Source organism: Meriones unguiculatus, chromosome 19 (assembly GCF_030254825.1).
Source record: "Meriones unguiculatus strain TT.TT164.6M chromosome 19, Bangor_MerUng_6.1, whole genome shotgun sequence".
Taxonomy (NCBI): domain Eukaryota; kingdom Metazoa; phylum Chordata; class Mammalia; order Rodentia; family Muridae; genus Meriones; species Meriones unguiculatus.
In genome coordinates this window covers 47,246,505-47,261,875 of record NC_083366.1, presented here as the reverse complement: position 1 = coordinate 47,261,875, position 15,371 = coordinate 47,246,505, and the positions used below count along the sequence as shown (strand labels likewise).

Genomic DNA, 15,371 nt, shown 5'->3' with positions numbered 1-15,371 from the left:
ACATTTATATATAAACTGTTACCTCTTACTGATTACTTAAGTTGAAAATAAAATCCCAGGACCCATTTGCTGAAGAAGACAGAGGAGCACAATGGATACTTCTTTCTTTGACAGAGGGAAAGCTTGAGATAGGACTATGCTTTATAATATCTATGTCCATGTTAGAGCTAAAACAAACAATAATCCAGAACATTTTCTAGAAATTCCACATAGAATTATCAACTGGCTGTTAAATTATCTTCATAAAAAACTGACACCAAAATCATATTCTCTTCTAGTGTTCCTACCTGTAGGAAAAAAAAAAATTAATTTGGGGATAGAAACCTTGGCTAATCTACTAAATAGCCCAACAAAAAAAAAAAAAAAAAAAGTCCCACTCTTCTAAGTCCTTGGCCTTGACCAAGTTCTTTAAAGGAATACAAGAGAAAAAGGACCAAAAGCAAGTAAATGATGGTGTCTCTAGAGAATATCTGGTGACATGGGGAATTACCCAGGGCCTATTGGGCAATGGGAAAATGGAGGTATCAAATTTAACTACTCTATAAACTCAATTTGTGCAAACATGTACAGCCAGAACACATGTGGTGGGACAAGCAGTAAGCAGGCTTATTAAGACATAGAATAATGATACAATATCTATTCTTTGCAGTGCACATGGGTGTGTGTCTAAGGGTTTATCATACACAACCACTCTGGGCAGCATGTCAGAAAGGCTAGTTCCTGGGTTCCAGCCTCATTCCATGTCTATGGTCAAACTATGTCATTTACATTCCCAACAAATCCTCAGAAAGAGCAAAAACTAAGAGATGATATTCTAAATAGTTTGCATTGTTAAGAAAGGCTTTAACTGCAATGTTAAAATACTTGTTTTTAATTTGAAGATCTCATTGGTTCAGCCACCTAAATTCCACTTCAACCACTTCAAATTCCAGCTTGAAAAGCAGCTTTCTACTTAACACACAGTGGTCTCAGGCACCTCCTGGCACCACTATCAAAAGCTAGGGAAACAGAGCTTTGACTCACACTGTCCTGCGGAATGCAATGTAGAATGCTTTCTGAAGGCTTGTGTGTATATGGCTGGATCCTCAGTTTAGTGTTACTGAAAGGTGGTGGGTCCTTCGACAGGTGATTTTACATTGTATGGGCCATGTCCCTGAAGGAGACAATGGGACACTAGTCTCTTCCTCTCTTTTCTGCTTTCTAGGTGCCATGAGGTAAACAGCATCCTCAGCACCTCCACTCCCAATGCTGCCACAGTTCCAAAAGCAATGGGTCAACTGATGTGGACTGAAACCTCCTCAACAGAAAGTAAAATGTACCATTTCTCTTTTCAAGCTGATTACTCCAGGTATTTGTAAAAGAAACAAAAAGTTGCACAACAAAAACAGGAATAAGAACTGTTCAGAAAAAGGGCTGGCTAAATGGCTCGGAGAATAAAGTCACTTGCTTTGAAGGCCTGACTGCCTTGAGTTTAATCCTGGAGCCCATGTAAAGGTAAGAGAGAACAGAAGTCTCAAAGGTGACCTCCAACTTTGTCCTAGTTTGGGTTTTATTGCTGTGAAGAGACATCAGGACCACAGCAACTCTTATAAAGAAAAACATTTCATCGGGGCTGGCTATCATCATGGCAGGAAACATAATGGCATCCAGGCAGATATGGTACTAGAAAAGTTGCTGAGAGTTCTACATCTTGATCTGCAGGCAGCGTGTGAAGACTGTGTTCCACACTGGGTGGAGCTTGAGCATAGGAGACCTCAAAGCCCAGCTCCACAGTGACACACTTCCTCTAACAAGGCCACATCTCCTAATAGTGCCACTTCTCATGGGCCAAGCATTCAAAATCATGAGTTTGTAAGTTTGTATCTTTTCAAACTACCATATTCCACTCCTTGGCCTCCACAGTCTTGTAGTCATCACATAATGCAAAATCCAGTTTTGTCCAACTTCTAAAGTCTCCATAGTCTATCAAAGTCTCAATTTAAAAGTCCAAAGTTCACAGTCCCTTCTGTGATTCACACAATCTCTTAACTGCAATCCCCTACAAAATCAAAATCAAAAAACAGATCACATACTTCCTACTTATTATGGCACAGGATATAGTATACCATTCCAAAACAAAGGGAAGGGAGCACAGTGAGGAAATACTGAACCAAAGCAACACCTAAAGCCAGCTGAACAAACTCCAAACACTATATCTCTATGTCAGCTGTCAAAGTGCTCTTCAGATAACCAACTCCTTTCATCTTGGTTGACTGCAACACACTTCTTTCTCTTGGGCTGGTTCCACTCCCTGTTAGTAGCTTTCCTCAGCAGTGTTATGCAACTCTGGCATCTCCTACATTTTGGGGGTCTTCAAGGCAAATCCAGGTTTCAACTTCACAGCTTCCTCTAACAGCCTTTTACAGCTTCACACAATGGCTTCTCTGGGTCTCCATGCAGGGAGACCCCTGCCATATGCCTGGTCTCAATGCATTCCTTAGTCTCAGAGGGAAGTACATCCTTGATTCTAAAGCCAGAGCCACATGGCTGAAGCTGCCAAGTCCTGCTGCGTGATGGGGCTGAAACATCTGTCCATTATAGCCTCATTAGTCTTCTGTTTTCCATGGTTTCTTTCACTGCCTAAGCATGGCTGTCCTGGAACTTGCTCTAGAGAATAGACTGACTCAGAACTCAGAGATCTACATGCCTCTATCTTCTGGTACTGGAAGTAAAAGCCTGTACTACTACACCTGGACTTAAGCTTTTCTTTAATTCCTTTTCACAAGATGGAAGCTTAGCTGGGTGGGATCTTGCCCTGAGGTCACTACTCCCTTTATTCCATTTAACATCCTTGAACAGAGGATTTAGTTCCATTCCACCTCCTGGTTCCCCTTTAATCCCTGAACCATTTCGTATTTTTTCTTCGTGTAGCTTGCTCCATTTGCAAAACTCTCTTCATAGGAGTGAACCACAGGACAGTTTATAAGAGGCTGTTTTTATTTTATTTTTTATTTTTTGTCAATGCAATAACCTAAACCTCTTCATTTTAACCTTAGGCAGACTCTTCAGACAAGAGCAAAAATCAGCCAATAAAATAAAATACAACATATTAAATTCTCTCCTTTGAAACCTCTTGATCCAAATCCTTACAGTTCAAATCACCCACCACATCCTTACAGTTCAAATCACCCAGAGCACCACTATCTTGTCTTAGTTAGAATTTTATTGCCATGAAGAGACACCATGACCACAGCAACTCTTACAAAAGAAACTATTTAATTGGGGCTAACTTAAAAGTTTCAGAGGTTTAATACATTATCAATATGGTGGGAAACATGGCAGCATCCAGGCAGCCATAGTGCTAGAGAAATAGCTGAGAATTCTACATCTTGATCTGCAGGCAGCATGAAGGAGACTGTATTCCAAAATGGTGGAGCTTGGGCATAGGAGACCTCAAAGTCCAGCCCCACAGTGACACTTCCTCCAACAAGGCTACATGGGCCAAGCATTCAAACACATGACTCTATGGGGGTCATGCCTATTCAAACCATCATAGACCTCCACTTTGGCACTGTGGCACAATGTCTACACATATCTCTCCGACCCTCTCAAACACATTAATAAGAAATAAGGCTTTTGTTTTGTTTTTTAAAGAATGGTTCAGAAACCCAGTTATCTAACCACACATTCACATCAATGTATAATGTCCCACTTTCCTCCTGTATATGCAGTTTAGAAGTGCAGATAAAGGATATATGCATTTGAGAAGATACATCTGTCTTTCTGAGTCTGCCTATTTCACTTAACATGACCTCTCACTTCTACAAGATTTAAATTTTAGCAAACATTATTTGACTTCATACAAAGTGTTTCTCTGTACCAAGGAGATCTATAGGTTAACCAAAATTGTATCAAGGATATTTGAAAAAAAATTACATCTGGACTGATCATATACAGACATTTGTTCTTGTCATTGTTCCCTAAACAATACATTCCAGCTCTCACACACCATCTGCCCAGGATTAGGTAACCATCTAGAGATGGTTTTAGTACAGAGGAGACACACTGGGGTTCTATGTGGATGCTGCATCACTTTACACAAAGGACTTGATATTGGTTTTCGGTTTCTGTGAGGGATCCTGGAGCTAGCCAACAGCAGATATTGAGGGGCAATAAATTTACTGGGCTAGTTTTTAACTGTTATTTAGTTTTATTGTGCTGTAATACACAACAGTGTCTCAGCCTTTGGCAATGGTCAAGTATGACTCCATACCATTAAGAGTCACCCTTTTAAGAATGGTGGTACTCTGTTCTAACATGCACTCTGTCAGGGGTTTTTAGTACATTGAAAGTTGTGCAACTATAACCAAAATTAACTTAAAATTTTTCATTACCAATAAAATACATTTTACAACAGCTTACCATTTTAAAATGTGGTTTGGTGAAAAAACTGTACATCTGTGGATAAGGAGGCCCACTCTACCAAACAAGACCCGGTGGGCTGCTGGGTTGCTGGAGACAGGGAAGCAAGGCTTGGCCAGTGCTGCTGCTGCATCACAGTATGTCTGCATAGCTGCACTACCCTGAGATTACTCTCTCTCATGAAGCTCAGCCATGGACTTGAGCATGCAATCAATCATGCTCAATGACAAAATCCTTCATCAGTGATGTTGGATGATGACAGTAGACCTCTGGTACTTACTAACCTCAAATCACTGCGCATTCTAAATGAAAACCCATAACCACAGCCACTGTGGCAATGCACTGTACACACAGCTCACTAGCCACAAAAGATTGTAACTTTGAAATCAGATCTTTGAAGAGGTATTACCTGCATAGTGTCAGACATGTCTCAAACCCAAAGAGTCACACATACCCAACCCACTGGGCTCTGGAGGGGCTCACATTTTCCATCTGGAACGAAGGGAAAGTTCTGGAAATGGATGGTGTTGATGGTTACACACCATGTGAAAATACTTAGGGCTTTTTACCTGTACATGGGTGGCCACAAAGGTACATTTTGTACCATATATGTATTTACTACCATTAAATAAACAGAGAGTGATAACTCACCTTTAAAGTTGCCAATGTACAGGCCAGGCAGGATCTGGAAGAGAGACACAGGCAAAACTGTCAGTGGATGCCTAGTGGACAGGGTTGCTGCCTAAAAGGTGACACTCTCATAAGATGGCCCAGCTAAAGCCAAAGCCCCTCACCTACCATTCCCAATTCCCAGCACCTCCTTGACCACAGCCACTAAGAAAATTTGTTCAAAAGGTTATACTATAAACTTTCAACTCCCTTAAGATCCCTGAGCTTAGGATATGGATAGCATGCTGCTCTGGGCATTCAGAGAAAACACCACTCTTCTCCACACTGCATTTCCATCACTGCCAGTGTTCAACATCTTTGTACACAATGTCCAATGCCAAGTGCCACTAATAGTACTACGGTGTTCTGCGACCTCATTCAGTGACTGTGTGCCAGACCTGCTTCTCTGCCGGACTAGAAAATTCCCCATTCCCTATGGAAGACATCAGCGGGGCTAAGAGGCTATGTTTCACAAACACCCCATAATTTTCAAAGCACCAAGCAAATCCTTATCAGTCTTTTGCAAAGATAGTGAAATCCAGTTATAAAAATGCTCTGGAAACTAAGAACATGTACAATGACTTCCCTGCCGCAGTTTCTAGTTGCACCTGCTTCTAGGCTCTGCACACACCCAGATGCTATGGCCATAAAGTCCTCCTGTCCGCTGTCTCCTCAGTGTCATCCTCTCAAGGTCCCTGTTTTTATGAAGCAGAGTGGAACACATACCATAGCATTTCTGTTTAAAATAATGCATGTTCATCTTGCATATGGCCCAAGCTAAGGTTTTCTGGCAACATTTGGCTGCCTGGAGCGTCTCCACCTTCATCTCCCATTCCCTGGATCTCCATTCTTTATTAGGATGTGACATCAAATTCTAATGGGTATATTCACAACATGGCTCTTTGGCTAATTTATACAACTGGTGATTCTGGAAAAACAAATGATCATAGTCCATCACAACTCAACCATATAGAAATGGGGACATTCACAATCAATGCTGAAAGAAAAGTTACTCTGACACTTGTTGAAAATGGCAAGGAAGAGGCTAGAGCAATGATTCAAAGGTTAAGAGCACTTGCTGCTATTCCAGAGGACCAGCACTCAGTCTTCAACACCCACACCAAGCTGCTCAAACTGTCTGCAAGCAACTACAGCTCCAGGGCATCCAACACATCTAGCCTCCTTGGGCACCTGTACTTAAATACATACACCCACATGAAGATACACACACCTACTCATAATTAAAAATAGTATTTAAATGGCAAGAAAGACTCTATTCAAGACAGGGGAGACAATGAGCTCAACTCCCCATTTTAAAAGGGTTGAAAAAAAATCACTAAGAGGAGGCTCACTGGTGGATGCCAGGGACTGTGGAGTCTATGATCAGCTTGATTCTTTGGTTATACTTTACCCTGTGGACTAGGAACAAGACCTAGTCTAGAAGAGAACACACGGCTCCTATACAGGAGTGAGGAGAGAGGGCAGGCAGTGGACATGGGTTGGGAGAGCTGGTCCTGCACTGAGGATAAGAATTTAGGATGGGTGATGTGCCTTGGAAATGTCATTTCAAAAGAAGAAAGGTAAAGCCATGTGGGCAATACAGGGTTTCACTACCACAGCACCTGTGAGTGGGCTGGGTAGACATCTCTGAGGGCAGCTTCGGCATTCTCCCCTCCTCTGGAGTAGAGCTCAACTCTTACTCTAGAGGCTGCACAGGGCCAGAGTCCTGTTCCCACAGGACTTTACAGCTCTAGTCGAAGCATATGACCTGACTATGAACAATAATTCAGAAACAATTTAGAGTGTCCCTTGGCAGCACAAGCACTGGGCTGACGGCACAGTCAGCACCCTGGCTATGGTATCAGTATCTTGGGTTCCCTACAGAAATGTTCTCAACAGAATACTTGTGGAATCTGCTCCAGGTAGGGTAACCCCTGAGGCTTTGTCCCCAAGCCTTCCTGGCCATTAGCCCTGTTCTACTAAAACAGCTATATTTGGATTCCACTGCTTACAGCTGAGTCCTTTGTATGAACTTTCACCAGAAAAAAAAAAAAAAACTGTGTAGAAAGGCAACTGAAGATTCTGGCACATCTGCATAGCTGCACTGCCTTGAGATTACTTTCTCATGAAGCTCAGCCATAGACTTGAGCATGCAATCAATCATGCTAAATCCTTCATCAGTAAAGTTGGATGATGCAGTAAACTTTTGGTACTTACTTACCTACTCCCTGCCCTTAGCTGATCCTTCGTAAGCTTCAGTCTTCACATAGCTTTCAACATAAACTGTAAGCAGGTTCTGTGTGCCAGAACCTTTGAAGACCTTCCAAGACTGGCTTTCCCATATTTTCCTTCTCAGTCCTACCCTTAGCATTCCCTGACCTCACCTACACCTGAGGAGATGGCAAGAGCACATCACTAACTTGGCCTCATGGAAACACAGGCAGGGGCCCCAAGTGCAGATTTTATGGTATACAGACATTTTTACCTTAATTAAAAAAAAATACCCAACTATATGGTAAATTAAGAAGGTACAACTGAGCTGGTTGGTGGTGGCAGCACATGCTTTAATCCCAGCACTTGGGAGGCAGAGGCAGGGGGATCTCTGATTTCAAGGCCACCCTAGTTTACAAAGCAAGTCCAGGAGAGCCAAGGGTACAATGAGAAACCCGGTCTTAAGGGGAAAAAGTCTGAATGTAGCCAGTAAACATAAGTTTGTAACCGCTATCTGCCCCTGTATTCATGTCCTTTAAGGACTGGTTCTAGGACACCCATGGTCCCTTATATAAATAGCATTGTATTAATAAGCATATATGTTCAATCATTTTTACATGATTATAGCAGCAGGCATACTGTAAACACTGTGCCAACAGCCATGCCCTGTTTTGCTTGGGGCATAATGACAAGGAATGTCACATATCCTTGAGACAGAAGCAGCCACTGCAGGCCTAACTATACAGTACAAGAATGAGACATGAGTGAATGGTGCTTGAGCAATGAATTCTACAAAAAATAGCAAGGATTCCCAAAATGGTAAGCTATGGCTGCATTAGTGAACTCAGCCTGCATGTCCTTCAGCCGTATTTACAGGAATATGCGGTCAGTCACCTTCTGGGATTTGGATAAGACTAGAGAAAGGTACCTGTTAGTACAGGGCTGAGGATTAAGACATGGGGTAGCTCAATTCTGACAGGTCTTCCTGCCAGGGCACAAGATTTACAGTTCTTGCTGAAAGCTATGTGAAACTAAGCAGGCCATAAAGACAGCATCAGGAAAGAGTCTGGCTAGAGAAGCTGTTTACTGAAAAATAATGAAAGATGAGGATTGTACATGCATTTTAAAACTGCAAGGAAAGGACAGAATGGGGTTAGTCATCTTTTAACTTTGTTTTCTAGACAGGACAGTGATTTAAAACTTCATGGGTTGGACCAGTAAGCAACTTGCCCCCACCCATTTCTGTAGTTAAAGTCTGGTTCTCTTCCAAACGGAATTACAAAACAAAATCAAGGAAGGCTGGTTCCCAACAGATTAAACAGTACTTGGGGAAACTTCTCAACTGGTCAGCGTCATCATCTAAACAAAACAGTAAGTCTGACTCACCCACTTGGCTGATACTATTACTGTTGGCAACCTCTGGGCACAGAGAAAGAAAAAAAAATGAAGTAAACCAACTGGAATGACTTTCCCACAGAAAGATGGTTTGTAGAGCAGCCTGCAGGGCCCAGCGGACAGGAGACCAGTGAGAATGCAGACAGGGGTAAGGCAGACACCATTATCTGGTAGGCAGCAAAGGCAGGTGGGAAAAAAAAAGTCTATGATGTGACCTGGGGATGTTTTTCTTCTCTAGAAGAATAAGCTTAGAATTGGTCCTGATCATCTTTGTCCTTTGGAGTCATCACTCTTTCTCTGCTGGGCCACCCTCCTCTCCCATTTACCCCAGGGTTCCTTATAGAGAGGTCTCTTCTGGTCACAGACTGCTCATCACCCTCTCTCCTTTTGTCTGGTCTTATTTTCTTTACCACAGTCATCAGTACTCAGAACTTTCAATTTTTTTACTTTCTGACTAACTTGAAGAGTCAGGAAGGAATTTGCTCAGTTTCCACCACTACGGGGGAGCACCAAACACCGAGCAACTTATAGAGGGCAGAGGTTTAGTTTGGCTCGGAGTTCTGAAAGTCCTAGAGCATGGGGGCCCAGCACCATCTGACAGGGGCTTGCAGTGGGAGGGCATGTTGGTGCATGTGGAAGAGAGAGACTAGACTGTAACAGGTAACCCATTCCTGGGAGGAAAACATCAGTCCATTGATGAGAGCACTGCCTCGGGTCTCAGATGCCTCCTATAGGACCTACCCACACTGCTCTATTGAGGATCAAGATTCAACACACTTTTGTGGGCACACACCATGTTCAAACAAAGGCAGGGCACAGCCCTTCCCACAATGTGGCACACTAACAGGGAACGGTGAGATAATTGCACAACCATGGAGGAACTGGCCCTGGAAGCCACTGGTCAAAAAGATGCTTGTCAGTCACCAGACAGCAGACACAGTAGCAAAAGGAGAACCCTGAAAGACAGAAGCACTTTGGGATAACATGGAAGCACCCAGGAGTTTGCAGCTCCTCTTGATCATACCTACATATTACTCATCTCTAACATCAACCTCACAAAAGTGAAAAAAAAAATCCTTTGCCTGGAAACATATTTATATCTGAATGGAGTACACTTTGGAGACAGGAAATGTTTGGAATTTGTTTTTAAACATTTCTTAGTATTTCAGGATGCCACAAAATCTGAGAACTCTGTCCCAAAAGATGAGAAATTCCTGATGAAACAGCCAGCATAAAGCAGTATTTCAAGTGGGTGTGGCATTTTAATTCTTCCTAGATCAAAAGGGATTTTTCTAGGTTTTAAACCCAAAGACATTTGGAAAAACTTTGATGGGTTCCTTGAATGGTGGAAGAACAGAGACTTTTCAATACCCTTTGGCCACAGATTTATCTACTATGCATCCTTAAACAAAAATGCAATGCTAAAGGAGAAAAGATAGGCACCATACTGTATGCCTGCAATCCCAGCTACCTGGGAAGCTAGAGCAGGATTACAAATTAAAGGCCAGCCTAGGCTGTAAAAACAGGATCCTCAATCAAAACAAACCAAAAAGCGTTGGAGATGAAGGTCAGTGGTACAGCACTTGCCCAGTACATGTGAGGACCTAAGTTCAATCCCTAGTTCAAGATATTTAAAAAAAAAAGTAAAGACAAGATTCTGAGGGTGCAGGAAAGACAATATTGTTATGTTGCTCTATCTGTCTGCCAGCCCCCAGCCCCAAACACGTTCACTTTCTAAAGTGGGATCCTCATGCCTAGAACCAATGCCGAGGGGAGAGTCTTCATATTTCAGCATCCCCCCCCGCCCTTACAGGAACTTGCACTGAGCCTTGGCAGCAGCAGGTGTGGAATAGTATAACTTGAATGGTGAATGGACAGACGCAGGAATTAATAACAAACATAGCCAAGTTACCTGCTAACAATGGACAGTGTTTAGCAGGACAAAAATACGAGACTTCCAGCACTTTCTCATACTGAAACAGTACTTCCCACAGGGTTAAGTCCACTCCGTGATAAATACACAGTTCCAGGTAAAACAGGCTTCAGGGGATTCTGATACAGAGAACACTAAACTAGAGGTTGGCAACTGGGAACAAGTTTGCTCCCCAGGGGATATTGCAAGGTGCCAGTGTAGGGGAAGATGTGAATGGCATCCACTGGGTAGAGGCTTGGAAAGCCTTTTAGCTCCCCTTGATACAGCAAACAAATATCAGCCCAAATGTCAACGGGGCAGTTGCTGAGGAACCCTTCTCTACACTGGGGGCATCGTTTCTCCTTTGAACGGTAATCCTTTCTTCATTCCTTTACCTTCTCATAGTCATTCTAAAGCAGATGTCAGCCAGACCCAGGACCAGTCCATCACTGTGCTCAGCAGGGAATGGATCCAAGAACATCGATCACAGAGCTCATGTGCCACTTTACAGTTTGTAAAAATGTCACCTAAAATTCTCCTTTACTTCACCCAAGAATCTGAGTAGTGACTGGGAGAGGCATTATATTCTAACATTTTAGAGAAAATGGACACTGGATTATGCTAACCATTGAAGGTCTTTTAGTTTTAAGTATCTATGAATCCAGCAAGGGAAAATCTGGCTTTTTGGTATCCCTGCCCTCTTAGCAACAAAGGTATTCTCATGGAAAATGCCAACTGAAGCGATAGCAGGCTTCCTACTAACTGCCAGGGCAATATCCTTGCCTGACAGGAAAGGCACAGAGGGGGAAGAGGCCACCAGGCCAGGCACATGAATGCTCATGAGCCAAACAATACTGGAAGTTACTAGAGGACAAAGATATCAGAGCCAGAGGGTCCTCATTTCCTGCCCTACAACGGCAACACTCCTGCCACCGGTCATTACCTTAGGCTGATCAAGCTAAAAGCACACACACACAAGAAGCATGTGGGGGCAGTTCTGTGACATCATGCTTAATAAAGAGACAGGGGTTTTTCTTTGTTTTTGACTTTGTTTTTGTTTTTAATGGGGTATTGCAGTAATCCTTAAATTACTTATCCTTAATTACTCTGTACCTATTTTTTTTTTTCAGACATGGTCTCAATTTAGCCAGACTGGCTAAGCAGCAAGCCCCAGAGGTCCTCCTGTCTCCATATCCTTGGGACTGGGATTCTAAGCACATGCTACCTTGTCTGGCTTCTGGCCCAGGTGCTGAGGATCCTACTCATATCCTCATGCTTGTGCAGTAAGCACTTTACCAACTGAGTCATTGCTCCTGTGCCCAGTTCCTTAAGCTGTGTGTGCTTCAGGTGAAAAACAGGTGCAGAATGAGCAGCACTGCTTCTCCAGGTTGTTAAGGAACAAGTAAGTTACTCTTAGGCAACAAAAAACTGCTTAAAAGCCTAGGAGCCACAAACTCACTAGTGACCATATTCTCGTCAGCTCTGAACATCTACTTGGGACTTACACACAAAATAATTTTAAAAGACAGTTATAGCTGCCTGCCTTTAACTTCTCCTTTATCAATGTCAAGAATGAAGGAAGAGACTGACTTTGTTCTACAATGAGTCTTAATCTGTGGTGGTCTTTTCTGGTAAGCTTTAGAGATTTTCAGAATTTACTTGAGACAAACTGGCAGCTTTAGTCAAAGGAAAGAAACCCATCACTCTCTAATCCATGGGAGCTGGGATTGAAACCCAATTTCTACCACCTCTTGTATCAGGATGTAGCTGTCTTACCTAAACTCTCCAAATCTCCATTTCCCAATCTGCACAAAGAGGAAAACGGCTTCCTTAGAGCATGTGAAGTACAGGTACATGAGATGAAGCTCAAAAAAAGGATGGACCCAACTGCTTGCTGTATGCTGCTATTTTCTCTCATCTTTAACTGGACAGAATTCACGGGGCCTTTTCCCTTTCATCCTCAGAATAACAGAGGAAACTGGGACAAATACCTACCAAGAGGATACAAACTGCTAGCTCCTTGAAGAGTGGAATTTACATTGTTCAGACCATAATTCTTTGCCAAAGATGACCAATTTATAGGTGATGAGAAATTTTGCCCCAAGAACCTCAAATACACACCCTCCAAATGACAATCTTAAATTCTAAGGCATTAAACATTTTTCTTATATTCTTAGAATCACATCTCCACCACCAGCATGTTCTCCTGACTCTGTAAATAAACTGTTCTTTATTTTCTTTTCCCAGCAAGTCGGGGAAGGGGGGCTGTTTCAAGTTAGGCAACATATCATGGAAGAACTCTGGTTAAAGCTCTTGGTTACTAGCATCCAGCAATTTTCTTTGCCACTGTCTTGCCTTGTAATCTGGGTGATTCCCTCTGATCTTGGAATAAGCATGTTTGTTGTAGCAGGGATCTTTTGCAAGGCATGCTTGCTGTAGCAGGGATCTTTTGCCTGGACTGAAGGCACCATTTAGGTCTAAACCTACTTTCCCCCACACTCTGGAAATTTATCTTTAGAGCCTTCCATCTTCCACCTGGTGAGTTCCCCCACCCCTCCCATACACGGGTACAGAGATGCCAGCAGTGGCCATTAGACAGTAGCTCCTGAGCACTTAAAATGTAGCAAGTATCTAATGAGAATTTAAGACTGATGAATAACTGTACTTATTGGTTACATATTGAAGTATCTTAAATATACTCAGTTTAATACCATTCCTTAAATGATCATCATCTGTTCTAAATTTTCAAAGAAATTTCACTGAAAAAAATTTAAATGTCTGTCTGGTTCATGTTATATTTCTACTGGACAAGCACTGGCCTACATTGAGGAGGCCTGCGATGGACCTCCTTCTCCTCTGCACTGGCTTCCTTCCTCTGTGACCCCAAAGCACTAAACCTGGCCAGGAACAGTACAGTCAGTATGTATACTATACATATAGTTTTCTCTCTGTACATACAGTTTTCTATTTCTACACTGAAAACTGTGTCTGTTCAAGATAGTTATGATAAAACAGTCAAGAAATCCATTACTACAAAAGGTAAATAGCACAATGTGGATATGAATAATACCACTTTTTCAGAGAAATGTAACATTAACATCCCTTAGGCAATCAGTTGAACACCTAAACCTATTCTTTCAATTATAATATAAAATACTAGACACCAAATGCAGAAGGGGACAGTAAACAGTGGGGGCGAACTAGGAATGTCAGTGGGACGCTGAGGCACGACCACAGTCAGGGGGAAGGCAAATAGAGCCCCCAAGCCCACTGGTCTAAATTCTAAAAGCAGAATGCTCATAGTGCTGGCGGATCCCCGTGCTAATGAGAGCATAACACAACCAATATCCAAGAAAGGGTGTTTGTTTCAAATTTGATCACTGGCAAAAATAATAATAATAATAACAAAATTAAATCCTAGTCACCAACACACAAAACTCACAACACACAAAAGCGTGAAGTCTGTGCAAAAAGCGTGCAGGATTCCATCAACCACACGTTTCCTTTCCGTATCCTGCATCCCTGATTCAATGGTCATTCCCGATGAAGTAACTAAATCACTGCAACAGCCCCTCGCCGCAAAGCAGAGACAAACGTCAAAGGGTGAAGGAAAGAAAAGGAGAAAGCAAGCCACACCATTAGAAGCTAACCAAAGCCCGGACTATTTAAAATGCTTGAACAGAAATACTTGTCTTAGTCCCAGACATCTAAAACCGTGGTAAGATTTCCCTTTGAAACTGCAAGCTCCTTAACCTTCAGGCTGACGCAAACAGACCCCAGATGACAGTCACTGCCAGACCATCCTCAGCTTAGGGAGAATGATGGGGTGGGGTGAGGAAACTGGCCCAGAGGGTTTGGACCACGACAGGGACAAAGACAGATGTTTCTACAGGCCTAGCAGGCTCAACAGCCAGCCAACAGGTTGCCCTACGGAAGCCCCACAACCTAGGGTCAATCAACCAGCTCCAGACACCGAAAAGCCAGGTCAGTTCTAGGGTCTCCGTGAACTTCCCCACCAGGGCGGCTTCTCTGTGCACGCGCACACAAATCTGGGGAAAAGAGGAAATTACAGAAGCCGCCCATCTGGCCCGGTTCACCAATGCTGTGGGTGGCAGGCGTCAAGAGGCCCGGTCTGAGGGGAGGGAGACAGACCACATCCAGCACGGGTCCAGACTCTCAAAAGGGCAAGCAGTGCGGGCCGGGCCTAGCGGCGGAAGCCGCAGAAGGAGGGGGCGGCCGGGCCCGGACGTTACCTGGCTCATCCCACTCCCCATGGCCGCGCCGCGCTCGCCGCGCTCGCCGCTCCGCGCTCGCGGGAGGAGACGGCGCGCGTTCGGACGCGCGGGCGGGGCGGCGGGAGGCGGCGCCAGGGCGGCGCTCGCAGCGCGCTCCGCCGGGGACACGGCATGGCCGCCCGGCTCTGCGCACGTCGGGGGAGAGCGGCCCTCGCCCCCGCGGCCGGACGCCCAGCGCGCACGCGCACCTGGCGGGGGGGGGGGGCTGCAGTTCGCGCACGCGCGCCGGGGGCGGAGGCGGCCGCTGCGGTAGGGGGTCCCCAAGTCCCCAAAGGCGTTTTCCCCTGGGGCTCCCTAGTGCTAATTACCGTCAGAGTCTCAGGCTTTGACTCCCTGGGTGAATCAGGTGCTAAACGGAGCCTGGGCTTGGGCCTCCCCTGTCTGGGTTTTCTGAGCCAAGTTTTAGGCGGGGGGATTCCTGTGGCCGTGCCCCACCCGACCTAGCCCGAAAAGGACCACCGTCTGGGAAAGGTGGGCTAGGTGACTCA

The 15,371-nt window shown here is 44.1% G+C and overlaps 1 protein-coding gene across 5 annotated transcripts in view; it reads right to left on the bottom strand.

Moving 5' to 3' along the window:
- Dusp22 (dual specificity phosphatase 22) overlaps positions 1-14,973 on the bottom strand; it is a 63,172-nt gene extending 48,199 nt beyond the window's left edge. For 2 of the 5 annotated variants that reach the window (XM_060373096.1, XM_060373095.1), the window contains exon 1: positions 5,053-5,086. Coding sequence is in view for 2 of the 5 variants with exons in the window: in XM_021652937.2 (XP_021508612.1) it covers positions 5,053-5,086; positions 14,842-14,862 (55 nt within the window). In the remaining 3 variants the exon portion in view is untranslated. Of the gene's footprint in view, positions 1-5,052; positions 5,087-14,841 lie in introns of those variants that run through there. The other 3 variants (XM_021652937.2, XM_021652938.2, XM_060373097.1) reach the window with 3 other exon arrangements.
- Between the last annotated feature and the right edge of the window lie 398 nt (positions 14,974-15,371).